The 20,576-nt window shown below is 37.9% G+C and overlaps 2 protein-coding genes across 13 annotated transcripts in view; one reads left to right on the top strand and one right to left on the bottom strand.

The window, feature by feature from the left end:
* LOC145986014 (glycine receptor subunit alpha-2-like) overlaps nucleotides 1-2,974 on the top strand; it is a 49,472-nt gene extending 46,498 nt beyond the window's left edge. The window contains exon 10 of the mRNA XM_083120185.1: nucleotides 2,518-2,974. Within this exon, the coding sequence (XP_082976311.1) occupies nucleotides 2,518-2,838 (321 nt within the window). The 3' untranslated portion in view covers nucleotides 2,839-2,974. The remainder of the gene's footprint in view (nucleotides 1-2,517) is intronic.
* Nucleotides 2,975-5,078: 2,104 nt separating this feature from the next.
* Nucleotides 5,079-20,576, bottom strand: part of sick (sickie) — a 1,061,378-nt gene continuing 1,045,880 nt past the window's right edge. For all 12 annotated transcript variants that reach the window (XM_083119471.1, XM_083119472.1, XM_083119464.1 and 9 more), the window contains 7 exons: nucleotides 20,158-20,396; nucleotides 18,430-18,576; nucleotides 15,970-16,212; nucleotides 13,031-13,227; nucleotides 11,917-12,139; nucleotides 8,223-8,331; nucleotides 5,079-7,442 (listed from right to left, as the gene is read on the bottom strand). In XM_083119471.1, the coding sequence (XP_082975597.1) occupies nucleotides 7,299-7,442; nucleotides 8,223-8,331; nucleotides 11,917-12,139; nucleotides 13,031-13,227; nucleotides 15,970-16,212; nucleotides 18,430-18,576; nucleotides 20,158-20,396 (1,302 nt within the window). In that variant the 3' untranslated portion in view covers nucleotides 5,079-7,298. The remainder of the gene's footprint in view (nucleotides 7,443-8,222; nucleotides 8,332-11,916; nucleotides 12,140-13,030; nucleotides 13,228-15,969; nucleotides 16,213-18,429; nucleotides 18,577-20,157; nucleotides 20,397-20,576) is intronic.

Raw genomic sequence — 20,576 nt, 5'->3', positions numbered from 1 at the left:
AAATACAGGAGTTGGCAGTATTTTTCCTGTTCCATGGTTTTCGTTTATCTCCCTACTGTAAAATATACACTCATTTCTAAATATAAAATACAATTTACAATATGAAATTCGCAGCTAGACATAAACAGTGTTTTCAAGAAAGCTGGCTTTTTTGAATGGGCGGTTCTTTCGGAGTTTTATCTTCATATTTTGGTGGGATTATTAAATATATCTATGTAATATAAACAGATTCACATAACTAGAGTAGTTTTGTATGTGTTTTTAATAGAACCTAATAGCTAGTATGATATGATTTTCAATGTTTGAATTTTGTTATACAAACATGTACATGAAGCAAAAAAGGAAATACTGCTCTACCTTTTGAAAAACTAGTATCAAATCTCTTTACACTAAATTTTGTGTTCTGACTTTCCAGTACATGTATAATTTGGTTAAATGGTGGCAAAACCTAATGACGGAGCAACTAGTGATGTTGGCTGCTTGTTGCAGTGGTTCCCAACCTTTGTGAGACCACAGCCCAGTAAATTATTTTTATTTCTTATATGTCGATACCCTGATCCCAACAATTTCATTCATAAATACATTTCTGATCTTTAAAATAAAGTTTTTGTGAAAATTAATATGCAACCTTAATTAATATTAATATATCAAGTATGGCATAATCATAGTTCAATTATGTATAGACTTCTTGTCAAATATAAAATTAGATTTAAAAAATTAGTCATCAACTCCTGGGTGCAACGGACCGTTCGCAACCCTGCGGTTGAAAAACACTGGCACTAAAACTGAAGTAGAAGCAAATAAGATGGCACAAATGGCGAAAAATAATCTATTAAAGATATGTGGACTGGACCCAAATTTTGAAATGAGATCCGAAGCACTCTGCCTCCACGGAGAATTCAACCTCAGACCTCTTCTTATTACAAGGCAACAGCATTACTTTATTCCACTCCAGAGGCCCATTCATGATTTTAAAACGAACCTTCTATCAAAAAGCCAGCCTTTTTCCATCAACAGTACTTGCAATTTCTTCTCTTGTGATTTACAGGCTAAATTAGATCTTAATCTCTACTTTATGATTGTCTCGAATGAGACACATTCAAAGATGGCACCTGATACGGGCACCAAGTGCATTTTGCCTCCTAATTACATTACTTTTGTTTTTATGAACAAAAGTAATAAAGAAAGATTGGGAACACCCTAGGAAACTATGTAATTTTATTTTCAAACAGTTAAAAAATTGGGGTGGGGGGGTCTGCAACCCCCCCCCCCCCCTCGGTAAACTACCTGAACCATTATGCAATATGTCTCTCCTGGGATTGGCCAATATCTGTCTCTTGGCTGCTACATCATGATGTCAATTTCTTTTAGCTAGTCTGTGTGTCTCTCTCTCTCTCTCTCTCTCCCTGCCTGTAAAATATGTCGCTACAAACCTGTAAACTCATAACAGTAACTTCAAGTGAAATAGGTTAGCTGTAATTGGTAAAAAGCCAAAAAATCAGGTTTTTTTTCTTTTTCTTCTTGCTTTTTTTGCAACTCTAGTAGGTGACCATGTAGCTCTCCTCAGTCTACTTCTGTCCTTGTCTCTGTGTTCTCCTGCATCTCTCAATCAGTTTCCTTTCTCTGTCCAGTGACTCAAGATTACCATATTCTCTGTCTCACTAATGTTCTGTTTCTTCACATCTGTCAATTTTTGTTTCTTGCCCTATGTCTGTCTGACTCACTTCCACTGCCTCCGTATCTCTCCATTCCTGTCTCTCTAATTGCCTCTCATGGTTGTATTCTTTTTTATTTTGTGCATCTTAAATCTCAGCCTACCCTTCTCTCCAAATCTCTCTTGGTCTGCAGAAGCTGGAGATAGTGTGTATGTATGTATTAGGAATGGCCAAATCTGGATAACATTTTATCCAGGTTTTAGATAATTTTCTATCCACATATTTGGATATATGGAGTATCCAGATTATCTGAAATGTATGGATGTCCTAATGTATTCACTGGATAGTTTTATCGTTTATGCATTTTACGGGCTATCCACATATTCTTTTATTGTTTGGATTTCACAGTACGGATTTCTCTTTGGTTTCCGAAATGAGGAGGAGATAGAAGACATATCATTTCTCCCCTCCCTCTGGTTAGAGATTGGGAGGGAAAGGACAGACTTGGACAGGGGTGAAAAGGAAGTCTTGCTCTCCTCGCCTTTCCCCTCTCGCTGAGTGAGATTACAGAGGGAAGCGACAGTCACTTGAGAACAAGCCAATCAGCTTGATTAAGCAACATTTAACACACTAGCTGCAGTGATTTAGCAGTGTTATGAAGTCATTCAAATAAGCACCAAATTTCCATAATTTATACCATATGCCTTACTGGAATTCAACCGAAATAAGCAGAAAAATCAATTGTCTTTCAGAAAAGCTTTTAAATGAATTTTAATTCCATAACAATGCTAAATTTCTAATGCTTGTGCAAAGAGTTTAACTTGAATAAATATTTAGATTGTATTTTTTTCAATTATTCCAGGGTAAAAGACGACGAAGCAAAGACGTTGCTTGGGAAAGAGTATCTAGGATCCACACTCCAATTTCCTGGACAGGAGTAAGCATAGAAGATGGACTGTGTCATGCAGAAAGTAACAAGAACACTCCAGCAACGTGGCGAGAGAGAAAAGTTCCTCAAGTACTGACAATAGTTGGGGAGAAAGTTACAAAGGAATCATCAACACAAACAGAATTGCTGCCAGCTAGAAAGGTGAGAAATCTCGTGGACCAATATGCTCTTGTTATATATGTAGCTTGTTTCATCATTTTCAGTGTAGTTTATTGGAGTGTTTATTTGATGTGAATAATAAGTGCTTAATTTCACAATATTTTAACTAAGTTTTTGCATTTGTAAAGACCTGAGTACGCTTTTTTTCATGTTCATAATCACAATAAAGTTGTACCACTGTAGAAAAGCCTAATACTTGACCATTGTATTACTTGTACACACTTTTATATATAAAAAAAATAGATATATCACTTTACCACATATTTCACAAAAGTTAGTGTCGTTTTTTTTTATTTAGCATGGAACCTTCATTCCACATGTCCATTGCTTACTTTTGTCCTTATCATAAATACTGCAAGAGAAATATATATGTTCTTCTTAAAGGTTTACATAACTACTCTTGCAGGTTGTTTTTGTTATTATTTTTCCTGTGATGTTTCATCCTGATTTCCCAGAACTTTCACCTACACAACCTTACATGGCTAGTCACTCTATATGTATGTGTAGAAGTATACAGTGACTAGTCATGTTAAGTTGTGTGGTGCATTTGGCTTGGTGTAAAACCAGGACGAAACATTGCAAAAGGTAAAGTGTTCCCCTGTGCTTAGCACCACGCCATAAAGGCATGTAGGGGGTGTGGGGGTAATGAAACATTGCAGGGAAAAAATTTGCAGCAGTATACAGGGTGATGCAATATTAAACTGACAAATTTCATGATCAATGTATGCAAACAAGAATAAAGCTAGCAACAAGTTATTACATTTGAAATGTAGCATAAATATTGGATTTTGTAATGCTCTCCTTCTATTCGTCCAATGTCAGAGTGCATGTAGCACACACTTTTTTTTCCTTGAGGGCATGCGAAACAGTCTCCGCCTGGTGTTTCCCTCCAAGTCAGTGTTGCAAACTTAGCTCTCTTAGAGCCAGATCTGGCTCTTTCGTGCATTCACTTGCCTGTGAACTGAAGCACCCGTCCCACCCCGTGCCTCACTATGATACCATCACTCCGGCCCACATAGACCGACGTTTGCCATGATTATACATTTTGCAGATGACGTGATATTGTTATACTGGCTGCGTCGCCCCATCCCCTCTTATATCCCCAACTACTTTTTTTTTTTAATGTGTTGATGTGAAATTGGCATAATATTGTTATCAGGGAATCATTTATTTTCAATTTTGCATAACCATGAGATGGGTGATGCCTCCGGATCTAGATGGTGAAATCTAAGAATAAATTGTCATCAATTTAGAGTTAACAATAATAGCAGCGCCTCACTCCTTTAACAACTAACATTACTCGAGGAAGCACTTCGTAAATCTAGCTCCTTGAAAGTCGGTTTTAACTCCACTTAAGGTGAAATTTAGCTCTTTTATATGCACCAGGTTTGGCAACACTGCCAGGAGGCAAGGAGAAATGCATTGGGCAGATAACAAGTCCAACTTCTGATGGAATAGAAAATGATATCAATGGAAAGAGGGGCAGTTTGAAGAAGTGATTGCCCAGCAGAAAAGTCGAAACTCCCATTCGATTATCCGTAACTTGATTTCCCATAAGGAACACATGGGATTCCAAAAATTCTTATTAGTCATATTTTTTACATGTCGTATCTAGCTTAATAATAAACTTTGAAAAACTCTTCTACCTGCCACATGTGGAGAAATTCATACTCTTGTAACCCCATGTTTTTCTTCAGTAGCATTGCCCATTCCGACGATATTCAAATAAATGCGCACATGGTGTGTAACTGTATCTCCTCGCATTAAGGTACCACCTCAAGAAGAAGCAGAGAAGGGATGAAGTCTGCAATTTCAGTGGCCATACATTTCGGGAAATTATCTGGTTCTCGAAGACACTTTGGACCAGTGCCAAGGACTCATTTGGTGCATGGCATGTGGAGCCATCCTGTTGAAATAACCTTGACACAGCCCTGTCATTCAATTGCTCAGGGTATCGTGTTTTGCATTTTTGCAGCAACAGACAATATGGCAACATGAGCTGCCAAACTGCGCAATGTCTTGAGAATGTCTGAATCTCTCAGATGTCCGTCATGAGAGACTAACGCAGAGCATTCCTTTTGAAATAAAACCTGTTAGTTTTATATGTATCACCCTGTATTATATTATTTTCCTATTCTGGCATTATGTTTAAGGTGAACACCTCATCTTCAGGTTATCCAAGATGAAAGAAGTGTAGTGTTAGGATTACAGGGAGAAAATATACAATGGATAATGGCCAATTAAGATTGTGATGTACCACAGTGGTATGAGGAGGAAACCTATTGGTCAGGGTGATTTTCTATTTAAAAAACATATTAGCAAATACAACATTAATGTATTTTCAACTCTATTAAAAAAAAGCTGCCTTTACAAAATCATGACAATATTAAAAGGCCATAAATTAAATTACAAGCATACATATCTTACAAGGCATACAAGTTGACTGGTGTCATGATACATGTACAAATTATTTGCAAGTTGTCGGGAAACAAAATTGAATCTAATCTAAGTTTCCTAAAGACAACACTTGAGGCATTCACTTTTTTTTTCATTTGTACAAATAGGCATTTTATTTCTTTTCAATGTATAATAATAACTATATACATTCTCCCACTCTTACAACCTTTGGCCGACAACATACACTGATGCTGTAAAGAGACACTTTTTATATCAGACTCTGAAGCCGAAGACCCACAATGGCAAGTAAAAATTGCATTAAACTACAAAAAGAATACACTTACGAAAGTTTTCACTTTATTACAATTGCCAGTGACCCAGCAAAATATGTACACTCATACACACACACACTCAGAACATATATATAGCAGCCCACATGATTTAGCTTCTGTATAAAATATAACATGAGGCTGTGTTACTTTTCTGTGAATTGGCAGGGTAATTAACATAATAGCAAACTTTCCTTTATTATTAATATTCATAATTAACCCATAAAACTTACATTTTTACAGTTTTGCTCATTTGGAAAATGTAGTTCAAGGTGAAATATGGATGCATTTACTAATTTCATATTAAAAATGTATGAATAGCAATGTGACTACTAGAAATACAAAATTTTAACCTAGACATTTTGCAAAATATATTAGATTAATGAAAAATGTTATTAAACTTCTAGCATCATGAAATAAAGTAAAGTTTTATTTCTAGAACATTATGTTGTGCTCCAGACTTGTGCATGATTGTATAATGAAAGGAAATTTTGCTGCTATTTCCTGTACCTTGTGCTAAAAGAAAGTGTTCCTGGCAAGACGTGACATAAATTAGCGTACAATGCATCTCTGTGGTAACATTAACATAAAATACTTTGGTTGCATTGAAATTCTAGTTCCTTCTAGACATGAAAATAGAACTACTATGTCACATCAAGAGCTGTGCTACTCTCTATAAATCATGTTAAGACTAAAAAAATATAGTGCAAGGCAGTTACAGATTATAAATACACTAGTACGATTGAGGTATACCAAAACTAGAAAAGAATCTTGTTTGTAACGAACCGGTACATCACAATGAAACCTTGAACCAAATCCCACTTCTTGTAACAAACATTCTTCCAATGTTACTCATTATGGAAAAAGCAGCACAACCACTGTTCACCATTAATCTTGAGAAATATGTGTGAAAAAAATAAACTGTTGATTTTATCTCTTGGAAATATGTAAAATCTACAAGTTATACACAGTGAGACTACATTTGAGGAAACTTTACAGTATGTAGTCTTGAAATATATATATATGTATGTTGTAAAAGGAATACAAATTTACACAATATCCGCTTTGTATATATGTACACAAATACACATACACACAGTCAGGTACACACATTCTGACACAGATACCCATACATTCACGTATAGATGTATGTAGAGTATAATTATAAAGCATCTTTCACATACTTTTTTCTTTCTGTTATATCTCCTACCAGTACTATTCTTGTCAGATAAAAACAGGACCACAATAAGACACAATATCTGACTGATGCACCAAAACTTAAACAAGAAACGAAATACAGTAAAAATTGTATTGTCAATTAAGTCATTTTATACAGTAATACTTTTATCGATTTCAAGGCAGTAGTTTCAAACACATAGAGGTCATAACCCTGGGATGATCAGTCGGGATTAGTTTATAAACATGAAAATATGTTTCATAACATTCAATCAATCAAAATGCTACTACATACATCTTTTCCGGTGTCTTTCATGGTGTTCAGCTATGCACGCTACTCCTCCTTTGGTTCTGAAAATTTCATCATGTATTTCTTTTAAAATAATTTATTCCAGCATTCCCAACCATAATTCAAATTCAGCATGAACTATTGAATATTTAAAAAAAAATACACTAAATAGTACCTGATAAAAAAAAATCACTGCCAACTTCCTAAAGTTTGTATATTGTATCCGTCTTGTTTTGATTCGCATAATGAAAATAGTTTGACTCGAAGTTGCATAAGGTATTTTATGAAGGGACAAAGAAGCTGTTCTATATACAGACAGGTACTTCTTTTATGACTACAAATCATCATAGCGTTGATTCTACGCCAGACCCAATCATGTCCTCTGTTTGAAGGCTGCTGGTGTGGGAGTCTAAACTTGTTGAATCAGAGTCATTGCTGTGTGGGCTTGAGTAGTTGGCAGCCTCTTGGAGCCTCATCAGCATGTTCAGCTGCAATAAATAAATATTTCATTAATGTTTTTTAGGGCCAAGATTATGCAGATACTTTTAGTCGATTCCTGCTGATACAGATGCTTTGGAAGTGTAACAAATGCAAAATCAATGAACACTGGTTGGGAGGAAATCTTACTACATATATATGAATCTTTATATTTCCACTCATTTCTTCTCTTACCCTTTATTTGTCTCCCTCTCACCATTCTCTCTCTCTCTCTCTCCCCCCTCCTCCTCTCCCTCTGTATCATTCCCTATTTCACTCTTTCATTTCTAATCATTCCCTGTCTCAATCCTTGTATATATTTTCTTCAGTCTCTCTCAATTTCTGTTCATTGAATGTCTTTATCCTCTCATTCTTTTGTTCCTTCCCTTTCATTTTTCTCACTTTGGTGTCTCCCTCTTTCTTCCTCCCTTGCTTTCTCTCACACTCAAGTTTTTCACTTTTTTCTTTCCCAACTACTTTTCTCACCCCTCACATTTTTCTCTCCACCCCCTCTCACTCCTTACACATTTCCATTACTCTCCCTCACTTTCTAATTCTGTTTCACTGTCTTCTTCCTCCCCTCTCACTCTCCATGTCTTTCTGCGACTTTATTCACCCCTCACTATCACTCTCTCTCACTCGCCCCCTTCCTCAATCAATTTCTTAACATCTCTGTCTATTTCTCGCACACTCTGTCCCTCAATTTCAGGCACTCTCTCAACACATCTCTCCATCCCACTCTTTGCCTATCCTTTCCTTCTTTCCACCACTAGAATAACAGTTTAACTTACCAATGGGTCACCTTCTGTATCACTTTGTGTAGAGCTCATCGATTTCATACTGCTTCCTCCTATGCCTGTACTAGCCTGTGCATCATAGCCAACATCTTCAGGTCGTAGCCTTAAGGGGAAAAAATACATCAGTTTATAAGCTACAACACCAAATTCTTCTTGATATATATCTAAATCTAACATTTGTTGATCGATTTGGTTTATTTCACTTCACTTTTCTGCCACTTCTGGCTACTCGCGAAGATGGGGATAAGTGATGATGTGATGAATGGCCAGGCCAGGATTCAAACCTGGGACCCATGGCATCATAGTGCAATGTGCTAACCACTCTGCCACGGAGGCTGGCTTGTTTCTATTTAATACTGATCACGTTTGCTATATTTTCATCTTAGAAATCTAACATAATTCACAATGTAGGTAAAAGAACACTATTACAAGAGTTGTAACAATCTTAATGGGATCAATCCCTGAAGTGTGCATGATTGTACAGTGGGATCCATGAGTATTACTGTGCAAATTGTCCATGACTATTTTCATTAATTTTTTCCCTTTCATCCTTCGTATTTCTAAGCAATGGACTTTTATGTATGCTGGTGGAGAAGTTGTCAACAGCTTGTTTTGAGTTCTCTTTTAATTCTTGAAGCTCTTATTGTGTCAAAGAAAGTGCACGAACATGGTGAAGGACAATTTGCATGGTAATACTCATGGATCCCACTGTACAACAATTTTATTGAACTTGCACCCCTCCCCTCACCACCCGTTCCCATGTAATCCTGGACCTTCTGCCAAATTGTAGAAGCCATTGGTTACCACCACCAGGTTGAGAAACAAGTAAAATCACAAGGAATCATGTCACTCGTGCAACAAGGTGGTCCCTCCTGTAACTGGAAAAAAAAACTTACCCATCTTACAACCATTCTGATGTCATGATGGATCCTTGCCATGGGACACCTGCATTTTGATCCACCAGCTCGAACTAATGCCACTCACTACCTGACAGTGGTGTCATCACCTTTTGCCTACAATGTTGCCACATTTAAGTTTACATCCGGTGTATTACTATTACATTGAGTTAAAAGACTCAAGTTGGTCACTGCAAGTTGTAATTCAATTGAAATATATTTAAATTACTTTTACTTTCTGTACCCACATAAAAACATGGTGCATATCCAACCACCTATACTGTGGCCGAGATTTAGAATATGTGGAGCACTTACATCTTTCCAGCCTCCCTCCCTCAGTCCTCCATGATCATGTGCTTTTATGTCTGTTTTAAGACTAATTGGAACTGGATCTACAGTTTTTAAAGTGGGATCCGAACCTCAATGTGCCTCCATCGCGGAGGCCCTCATGTGCGTTCAACTTTACTTGTTATATTTCAATACAATATTCATGAATTTGTATTAACAATGGATTGATAAACCTTACCAGCAGATACATAGATCTAAATCTAATGATTATCGGATTGAGTACTAATTAATCATTCTCATTTGTGTTTGGCTGAGACCATTGAAGGAGAATTGGTTGACAATCACAAAAGGTTGGGCAGGTGGACTACAAACATAAGCACCAAAGAATGTAGAAAAATACTTCACCGATTATAAGAAAGGAAAGACAACTAGGGAAATGCCGGAAAAACAGAAGGGCCGAAATATGGGTAAAAGATGGAGCGAGCATGAAAAGGACATAAGGGAAAAAGTTCCCAAAATGGGTCTCTCAGACCACATTTTGGAAAGTGGGCATAGAATCGCAAAAAAAGAGATAATCAGAAAAGAGGGGAGGAAATTAGGAAGAAACGTGTATGAAACAGCGAATATTTGTAGGGGGGGGGAGAATAATCTTAATAGGGAGGAAGGAAATTTGGAAGAAGGCTGGATCAATTTCCTCAAAAAATGGGACAAAGCCTGGAAGATTGAACCCAATATAGGTTTCCACGTCACTCCGGAAGTTATACAAGCTGCAAGAGAGGAACATGAATTTACAAGGGTCGTTCAAGGTTGACCGGGATTTTCGTACGTAAAAAATCGATGAATAGCCGGATCATGATGAAACGTGCGGGTGACGTAATGTATTCCTTCGCGAGTAACTAGCGCCTGGCATGACATATTTCGCGCATGCGCAGCAGTTGCAGCGAACATGGCGGCAAGCAGTGTGTCTGTGGCTGTGGAGCAGCGGTGTGTAATCAAATTTCTCGTGAAGGAGAAAGTGAAACCAGCTGAGATTTTCAGACGATTGCAAGCACAGTATGGTGAACAAACGATGTCGCGGACAAGAGTGTATGAATGGTGTGAGCAGTTTCGCGAAGGATGGGAGCTGGTGACAAATGAAGCGCATGGACACATTCGCCCGACTGCAGTCACACCAGTGAATATCGCACGTGTTGAGCAAATGATTCTTGAGAACCGGCGAGTAACAGTGCGGGATATTGCTGCCGAGGTGAATATCAGTGTCGGGAGTGTTGAGACAATCATTCACGACCACTTCCGCTTCCGCAAAATCTGTGCAAGGTGGGTTCCCCGCCAGCTGACATTCGATCAGAAGTGGACACGCAGGACGGTCTGTGAACAGCTTCTGAATCGGTTTCGAGCAGAAGGTGATGAATTGTTGCAATCCATCATCACGTGTGATGAAACATGGTTGCACAATTCAACCCCAGAGATCAAAAGACGCAGCATGGAGTGGCGGCATAAAGGTTCCCCACCCCCCAAGAAAAGCAAAACGCAGCCGTCCGCTGGAAAGATCATGGCAAGTGTCTTCTGGGACATGAAGGGCGTTATCCATGTGGATTTTCTGGACAAAGGGAGCACGATTAATGCCCAGTATTACTCCACATTCTTGAGTGGTGCTGTACGAAAGTCCATTCGCAAGAAAAGACCTGGGATGTTGTCTGGAAATGTTTTCTTCTCCATGACAATACCCGCCCTCACACGGCCAATGTGACAACAACAACTCTGGCCGACATGCGCTGGGAAGTTCTGCCTCATCCCCCCTACAGTCCGGATTTAGCCCCCAGTGATTATCATTTGTTTTCACCCCTTCATCTGGAAGGGAAGAAATTCATGACAGACGAAGCACTGCGGAGCAATGTCCTCCAGTGGCTACGACAACAACCAAGTTATTTCTACGCCAAAGGAATTCGGGAGCTGCCAGAACGATGGCAACGGTGCCTCGGCACGCACGGAGAATACTTTGAAAAACTGACATAGTTTGGTGTTTCTTCTGCTACCTATTTCCTCTGCAGAAATAAAAGTCCCGGTCAACCTTGAACGACCCTTGAATCGACCTTCATGTGGATTGAGAAGCACAGTTGGGTAGGAAAGGCCAAACCTGCAGGTTGCATTGTGATTCATGCAGGTTTTTTAGATTTTTAACTTTTTTACCTGTGAATAGGTCTGCTGTACAAGTTTTTTTTAGGGAACTACTTGGTTTTTACGTACTTCTAATAGCAAAAACTTAATATTTTAAATGTATCCTAACCAACCCTTAACCACAATCCTCATATTACATTTTTGACGCAGTACTATGTCAAGTACTTAGTTTTTTATACGAACCTGAGGAAAGAGAGTCATTCTCTGAAACGTCGTTCTACAATAAGAGCACTATACTCACATACGTAAGTACAATTTTTAACTTTCCTTTTTTATATATTACAAACATAAGATCACGAATTTATATACAACTTGAAATATCTTACCTTAGCAAAGCCTCCTGTCCACCATGGACAGAATCACCAGTCCAAGGGTATGTTTGGCCAATGAACTGGGCAGGGTCCTCCCATGGAGCCCGACGGCCATACAACTGAAGTCCTTCTCTCACTGCTTCTAGCAAATATGGCACCACTGAGTAGTTCCACAGGTCAGTAAACCAAACCTGCGATCCAGCAACATCACTAGGGCAAGACAGAAACAGCCGAGGACCTGAAATGCACAAACGATTCGCGGTAATGGGAATATATTATGTTAATTACAAAGTTTTAAAGTCCACTTCATGCACATATGAAAGTGTCTCTAATTCCTCCATCTGGTTAGTTCAGTTGGAATTTGTGCTGTTTCATGAGGATGTGGCTTCAATTTTAAAATTGGATCCAAAATGCCACCCAGGTCCTCTTGATTACAAGGCAACTTTAGCCACTATGTTTTTTTTTTTATTATTTATTTGCAACTGCAATGATATCACATTCTTCAAGTTAGTGAAGAAGCTAAGTTACTTTTCATACTAGTTTGTTAACAAACATACGTCAAAGTTTTAAATGACATATGACACTCTTTAATGACAATTTGTAAAATCATCTTTCAAATTTGTAGTTTGAAATTTTCATTCATTCATTAAAACTTCAATTGATATTTTGGAGCATACAGATCCATAAATGTATCAAAAACAAATAGAAAGTTGTAGATTCATTATCCAACCTACATTGATAGAATTCTTCCGAGATTAATAATTTTTCTATGTCCAATCTCGTGTATATTTGGAGAGGGTGAGCAAGGGAAGGGGTGGTGAAAGGGGGTGGGGGTGTCAAGTCAGCAGGGTGTGTCAATACCACATATGGGAGACCCAGGTTCAATTCCCACGATGAGAATTCAGCCATGCTTGCACAGCAAGCAGACCAGGGGTTCACGCAGATTATAATATATGCGTATCAGGAGGATGGGGGGTAAAGGAAGGCAGAGCATGGTGCTCATCACTACCACAAAAAGTTGAGACTGTGAATGTGTTGGGCCTCCAAATCCCACCATGTGCCTTACTTAATCTTTCTTTTGTTTTTATTACACACATATTTCAATAACAAAAGCATTGTGTTGACTTACCTATTGTAACATCAGATGAGCTGTGAGTTTCGAGGAATTTATTGAGATGTTGCCAAACTTTGGGAATCCAGTCCAAAATGCGATTGAGATCATTGTTTCTCACTCCATCACGAATCTCTGCCTCAAGCAGTCGCCTTCGCAGGTAGCGACCGAGGAAGCCTTTCACTGGTTCCATGTGGTTCGCACACAGGACCCACCTACAAGAGATATTCTTTCTTCATCTTCATACACACTAAGTTAATGAAATTCTTTTCAGCAACATTATACATTTTTCTTCAGTGACAGATAATACACTAAATTAACCCTTAGTACGCCGCTCGGTCTGACGAAAGTAAGCCCAGTGTCGCCGAGGCTTTGAGCGGGAAATTTGAATTTGTATACATAATGGAGAAAAATCGTAATAACTCTGGCACTATGGGACCAATCTACTTCAGATAACTTTTGTTTTGCAGGCAATACATCGGTGCATGCAACCATGTAAAATTTGGATGCCCCAACCGCGGGGGGGGGGGGGGGGGGTTACGGGCAGGGGCTGCATCCCCCGAATTTCAATGAAAAAAACATAAAAATGTGAAGTTTGCCCCCTCTTCTATACTTTGGGGAGAAAACCGGAACTTTTGCTTTTTTTTTTTTTTTTTTCAAAGAATGGACCTTCCGCAACAGAATGAAACTTGATTCATGATCGTGGGTGCAATACAATTTGAATAATAAGGCAAAACGTAAAACTCTAGCGAATTTTAGCCAATTTGCATATTATTCATAAAATTGTTATAACTGACACTATGGGACCAATCTACTTCGGATAACTTTTGTTTTGCTGGCAGAACATCAGTGCATGCAACCATGTAAAATTTGGATGCCCCAACCATGGAGGGGGGGGGGGGTTACGGGCGGGGGCTGCATCCCCCAAATTTCAATGAAAAAATCATAAAAATATGGAGTTTGCCCCCTCTTCTCCAGCTACTTTGGGGAGAAAACCCGAACTTTTGCTTTTTTCGTTCGCACTTGCATCTTGTGTAGCTACTGTGAATCTATTTCTCCCTTTTGACTCGGCTCTTTGTGGAAATATGTCCCCAAGGAAACGAAACGTTAGGGAAATCGACCAGCTGTTATATGATAGGAAGTGTTTAACAGAGGAGGGAAAGGAGCCTTTGCAATCGTTTATTTTGTCTATACTTCTGGATAGACACATGCTTTAGACTCGTGCTTCTGGCCTCTGGGTGCTTCTGGCCTCTGGCTGGCTATCGTCAAGCTTCATTGCATTTCTAACATAGAGGCAACAACACCAAACCTCATCCAATCCCCTCTCTCCTTGCCCTACCCCCCCCCCCCCTCACTACTTCAGCTGGATCAACAGGTCTAAACACAAAGAAGAATGTGTGCCTTATCAGTACTAAATCACAGCCTTGGAAGCTTGGAGGAAAACAGCATCGTAAATACCAAGCATTTATTGTGTCTGTCAACTGATGAGGGAACACGTGTTTGGCTCACCCAAACAGACGAGGGGGGGGGGGGATTTGGAATTTTCGAAACACAATTGCAATCATGTTCCGAAGGAACTGTCAGTGTTTCAACCTCAATATACAAATATAAGTGTGGCAAACCCTCGATAATTGTATCTAAAGCTGTTTGTAACATATGTGTTACAGCGGCTACAAGGGACATACTTTTTTTGTAACATATGTGTTACGGCGGCGAACTAAGGGTTAAAGAGATACTTTATATTATATAGGGTGTTTCAATAAGAATCATCCGATTTCAAAAGGCTATATATTTTTTATTTATCAAACCAGGAACTTGGATTTGCTTTAAAATACACAGCTATGCATAAATTTTTACATAAAAAAATGTTCATAAGTGCTAAATTTGACCCCCTTTGGACGTTTGGCATATGTCCATACGGAAGGAGAATTCATACATACAGATGCGACCATGTCTGGAGTCACTGCTGCTGTGATCAGATTTCGCAGTTCATCCACAGTAGTTGTAAGTAGAGGCACATAAACAGTGTCTGTAATGCACCCCCACAAGAAAAAAAATCGCCGAAATTCACGCTGCACTGTTGTAATAGATTCACACACTTCAAAGACCAGTACACAGAAAGCTGTTTTTTGAGACGTCGCCATCTTGCTTGAATCTGATCTGATGGGAGCGCACTACTGATACCTGCCGGCAATCATGTGAAACTCGCAAATATCCTAACAGTACGTTGTTCGATGTGTTTTAGCGAACGGTTACTGAGTTAAATGACTTTGAAATCGGACGATTCTTTTTGAAACACGGTACACTAGAAATTGCCACTAATAATTGTTAGTGGTAGATTTTTGCAGTAAATGATAAAAACTTTTAGTTATATGAGGTTTATAGCAAATTTGAGTAGTACAAAATGAAGCAACGTTTATTGAAAAGTGCAAATTTTATCTTACAGCAACAGACAGTGAAAACGGACACAGTGAAATATTATTGGCATTTATGCTTTATTACTACAGTCTTTTCAATTACTTCTCATCTTCTGTCAATATCTTATTTTTTAAGAACAGAATTTTTTTTGTGTCAGAAAAGTGTAATAATAACAACCGCCCCTTTATGTAGGAAGCATAGGTTCCACAACATGAAAAATTGTGTTCAATCACAATTACAAAACTAATGAATAACAAATATTAAAATAAAAAGCAAGTTACTAAAATTGAAAACTATAATTTTTGCATGAGAAAATAATGCTTTCAGCCATAAATTTATCTTATGTTATCAGTTCTGACTTTTGATGGCTGGACAGGAGTTAAGTTTCTGACAAGTTATAAATTTACTATTTATTACTGTTTGTGAAAGTTCTAAAGAATCACCAATTATTTTGTCATAATTGTATTGTAAAGTCCCCATTCGTGCATTATCACTAGCTTGATTTGTTATTTCTGAAGTGTATGAATATGTTTACCAACCTGAAGTTATGATGAAGCTGGAGATTGGTAGTCGAGCAAGTGGCCTGGTTCATGGTTCCAATTATATAAGGGCACTTGGAATACTTGGCATTGAGGAAACCATTGAACACCTCCCCAAGGGACCCTGCATGGTGGAGGTTGTCCAGAATGATCACAGATGGAAGGTCAGCTGCATTACTCTCGCACTGCTCGGCAACATTGCTTAAGTATTGTCGAAGCTCTTTGCTGCTCTTATGATCCACACTGAAATAAGAAGAATCCAATAACATGTAATCACTGCATATGAATATATTATACATTTTTCAGAAACCCGTATAAAAGTCGAAACTTTTGTTTGCGTGGAATGTTATGTTCAGATGGGCTCATCAGGACTGGCCTTACATTTTAAAATGGGATCCAAACCATTATGTGCTTCCACTGGGCAAGGACCTGAGTGATTACAATTCTAAAGTTACATGGTAAAAATTGTTACATCAGGAAGAAATTAGCAAAAGTGGATGTTTAACCTTTAGCCGGACTGAGCCTCACACAAGAGTAAACTCGCAACAGATGCAACCTTTTCAAGCACGTACTTTTCAAACTTGCCACTAAGTACAAAAAGCTCTAGAAATAATTGTCACAAAGAGATGAAATTGCTTTTGGTTTCTTTCTTCAAGACAGGGCATTTAGTGGAGGTAAAATTTATACATTGTGCCTCCCAATAATGACTATTAAAGGAAGAAGAAAATTCAAATTTTTCCAAAATAAATTGGCATACAGCATGCTCCTGTAGCCCACACTAGACCAAAGTGAATGGAAAATGTAGTACAGTATATCCATAAATTCATGGTGGGATTTCAGAGTCCTATAATATCTAAACGAAACAAAAACAAAGGATGATTATTACACTGCATTGAAGAGTAACTCAAAGAGTTTCAGAAGAGTGACGGTGAAGCAAATCACGCTATTCCGTCAGTCAAGATGTGGACGGTGCAGAGGAAAGTTTAATGCATCCTTTGGCTTGTGAAATTTGAATCTGGCACGTGTTCGTCATGAATATCGGCATGTGTACAATGAAGAGGCACCACATGGAATCAACATTCGCCAGATTAAGGAAACTGGCAGTTTATTGGATGCAAAACGTTCCGGGAGTTAGTGACGAGTCTGTTGAAGCTGTACGGGAGAGCTACCTAAGGAAACCCAAGAAATCGATGCGTGTCTGCTCGAAATCTAGGTCTGAAGAAACAACAGTTCACAAAGTTTTGAAGAAACATCTCTGTTTTATGGGTTACAAACTGCAGTTGTTACTTGCAATCCATCCAACCGATAAACCCAAACGATTTGATTTTGCTGTGCAGATGCTTGGTGAAATGGACAATGATGATCTGTTCTTACAGAAGATTGTGTTTAGTGATCAGGCAACATTCCATGTGTGTAGTCATGTTCATCTACATCACATCAGAATATGGGCTAATGAACAACCTCATGCCTACATGGAGAATGAACGTAACAGTCCTAAGGTGAACGTCGGGTGTGCCCTCACACATGATAAAAGTTATAGGACCATTTTTATTTGCGGAGCTTACAGTGACATCAAACAACTACCTTGACATGTTGGAATCATATATAGTGCTACAAAATCAAGATGAAGGTGAAGATGTCATCTTTCAAGAAAATGGTGCTCCTCCACACTACGGCAAAATTGTTCGAGAGTTTCTGGATAAGCCATTTCCACAGCGGTGGATGCAAAGCATGGCCACCACGATCACTGGACCTGATGACTTTAGATTTTTATTTCTGGAGCTACGTCAAACAATGTGTGTATCGTGATTGTATCAACGACATTCATAATTTGAAAGAGAGAATCAGAGAAGCTGTCCGGTCTGTTACACCTGATGTTCTGAGTCGTGTGGGGCAAGAGTTGCAATATCGATTAGATGTGTGTAGGGCAACAGATTAAGCAACATCAAACTGCACTAAACATGTAAGGAAACTCTTTGAGTTACTCTTCAATACACTGTAATAATCATCCTTTGTTTTTGTTTCGTTTAGATATTATAGGACTCTGAAACCCCACCATGACTTTACGTATATAGCAGTGGGACATTCCTACAACAATGCAATGAAAATGGGCTGATACTTTTTAGCGCAATAAAAAAAAAACTAGCATAAGATTGGCAGTGTTGCTAGCTAATGAATTCCAATAGTAACAATGGATATATTGTTTTGTAATTCATGTATGTCATACCTTTATATGTATACTAACGAACAAACAAAAAAGACAAACTGAAATATCATATGCAGTTTTCACAAAATTGCATGTTAATTGCTACCACATGGTGCTGGGATACCCATCTGTCAATGCAAATCCACGTGATGCTTATATATATCCCATCCATCCACAAAAGGTTAATCCAACACCACTGTTGATGATGTGAGGAAATTTTCAGGAAGAATCACTGAACAATCCAAACTACTTACTTGAATGTTGCAATAGCTTCAGCTGTAGATTCCTTTCCGTTCCTCAGCACGAGAAATTCCGACAACTTATTTGCAAGGTAGGACTTTCCAGTTCCACTAGGTCCACACAGAATTATGCGCCTGTGCTCCGTCAGCAAAGAAACATACCTGGAAGAAAAGTTATTGGTCAATATAAAGAGTGCAAAACATATCAATGTAGCACAACAAATTGTTTGAACTATCGAGTGGGAAAAGGAGAAATTTCATCAAAATGACTATGAATCGATGCTTTGCGAAATGTATTAGATCACAGTGATCTTGCCACTACAGAAACTTTTAAAACCAGAATGTTGAAAGATTGAAATAACATTCTATTGTACAAAATATTTTATGCCAAACATCTGTTCTTTGGTATCAATACAACTTAACCAGAACAGAGGAATTTGTGGAAGAAAGAAAAAATAAAACCACGGAGCTTTTGGATCAAATAGCAGACCGTTGCATATAATATCACATAACTAGTAGACAGTTGCATATAATATCACATAACTAGTATGTTCTCTTACATGATTATACATTTTTATGAAGTGACATGAGCCATTTGTAATAATACATTTTTGAGGCAATTTTTGGTTGCATGTAAACACATGTCTGTACATTAACATTTGTGATGTTTTAATGTACAATTTGTATTCATTACTTACTATCTTTATGGAAAGGTATGAAAATATGGAAATTTTGGCTGACTATTCATTAGAAGATTTTTTTTTAAAATGCCAGTGTCTGGGATAATAATAAAGATACTGTCTAAATAATGAATATTAGACAAAAACACTGTTAGTCGAATTATCTTCAATGATCTTATATTGAAAGACAAAATAAGTACTTTTACACATATTGTACCATATTTACGCATTTATAATGTGTGTTCATGTATAATGCACACCTTGGTTTTTGATAGGGAAAAGTGACAAACAATTATATCTCGTATACTGATCAAAAGTAAATGACATCACACCTACTTGGTGAGTCACATGTTACTATGTGGTCCAAGAGGAGAATATCCTGTTGTGTAAACAATAAGTCACCAACCCATGACATCTCCCCCCTCTCCCTCCACTGTGCTTAGCATCTCAAAGCTTTTGCTCTTTAACCTCCTTATTTATTCTGTAATAGTAAAAAGTGAGATCAAAATTAGCTTATGATTTGCAGTGCTCAAAAAGTTATTTACTATTATTTCTCACCCAACAAATACCACTGGTACACATCCCATGTGATGGGAGGTGCAATTTAATTCTGCCAGAACGGCACTGTTTTTGTTGGTGTAGCAGAACATTACATTACAAAGTGAAAAATTACAAGGAATGGTCTTTAAACTTTAATATGCATTTGCTCATTTCCTCTTTACTCTGTCTAAAAAAAAAAACTTCAATTTTTCCCCATGACTAACGTAATATTTATAGGAGGCATATTCAGGACCCTCAAACTAGCAGTTAGAAGCACAAGATTTCTTCCATTAAGGCACTTACCCACATGAAAAATTTAAACATGAAAAATGAATGCAAATGTCACAATATCATGGATGACCCTGTACGGTTTCATGTTGTCTGTCTGAATTATTCTGTGCATAATACGCACCACAGGTTTTGGGGGTCAAAATTTTCGAAAAAAGTGCACATTATACGTGAGTAAATATGGTAAATGAACAAATAAAAAGAAATCATCCTAAATATCAATAAAATTCCTTACCTCTGAACTATAGATTTTGGTATCAAAGTTTCAAATGCTAGAGCATCCACACTCCCATTCTGCAGGGCCCCTTTCAAGCATATCCTAACCTGCTGAGTGTCACCCACCAGATACCCATAAGGAAGCAGCTCAGGTACTTCACTGTCTTTGTACCGTGACACCTCGCCCACATGGTAACTGTACACAGACTCTGCACTTAATCCCAAATTCGATACAGGATCTACACGCAACACATACTCCTGGAATTAAAAAATAAATAAATAAATTCAAAATTGCAGACTTACTATATTTTTATTTCATTATAATATTTAAACATTACATGTCATTTTCTACTTATGTATCCCGAGTTGTTACACCACTATTGGTGCTAGATTTTTGTTTAATACAGTGTTATCTATGCACAATTGTGAAACGTATCT

This window comes from Lepisma saccharinum, chromosome 3, assembly GCF_977018435.1.
Source record: "Lepisma saccharinum chromosome 3, izLepSacc3.1, whole genome shotgun sequence".
Lineage (NCBI taxonomy): Eukaryota > Metazoa > Arthropoda > Insecta > Zygentoma > Lepismatidae > Lepisma > Lepisma saccharinum.
The sequence above is the reverse complement of the archived record's forward strand: the minus strand, read 5'-3'. Positions and strand labels throughout refer to the sequence as shown.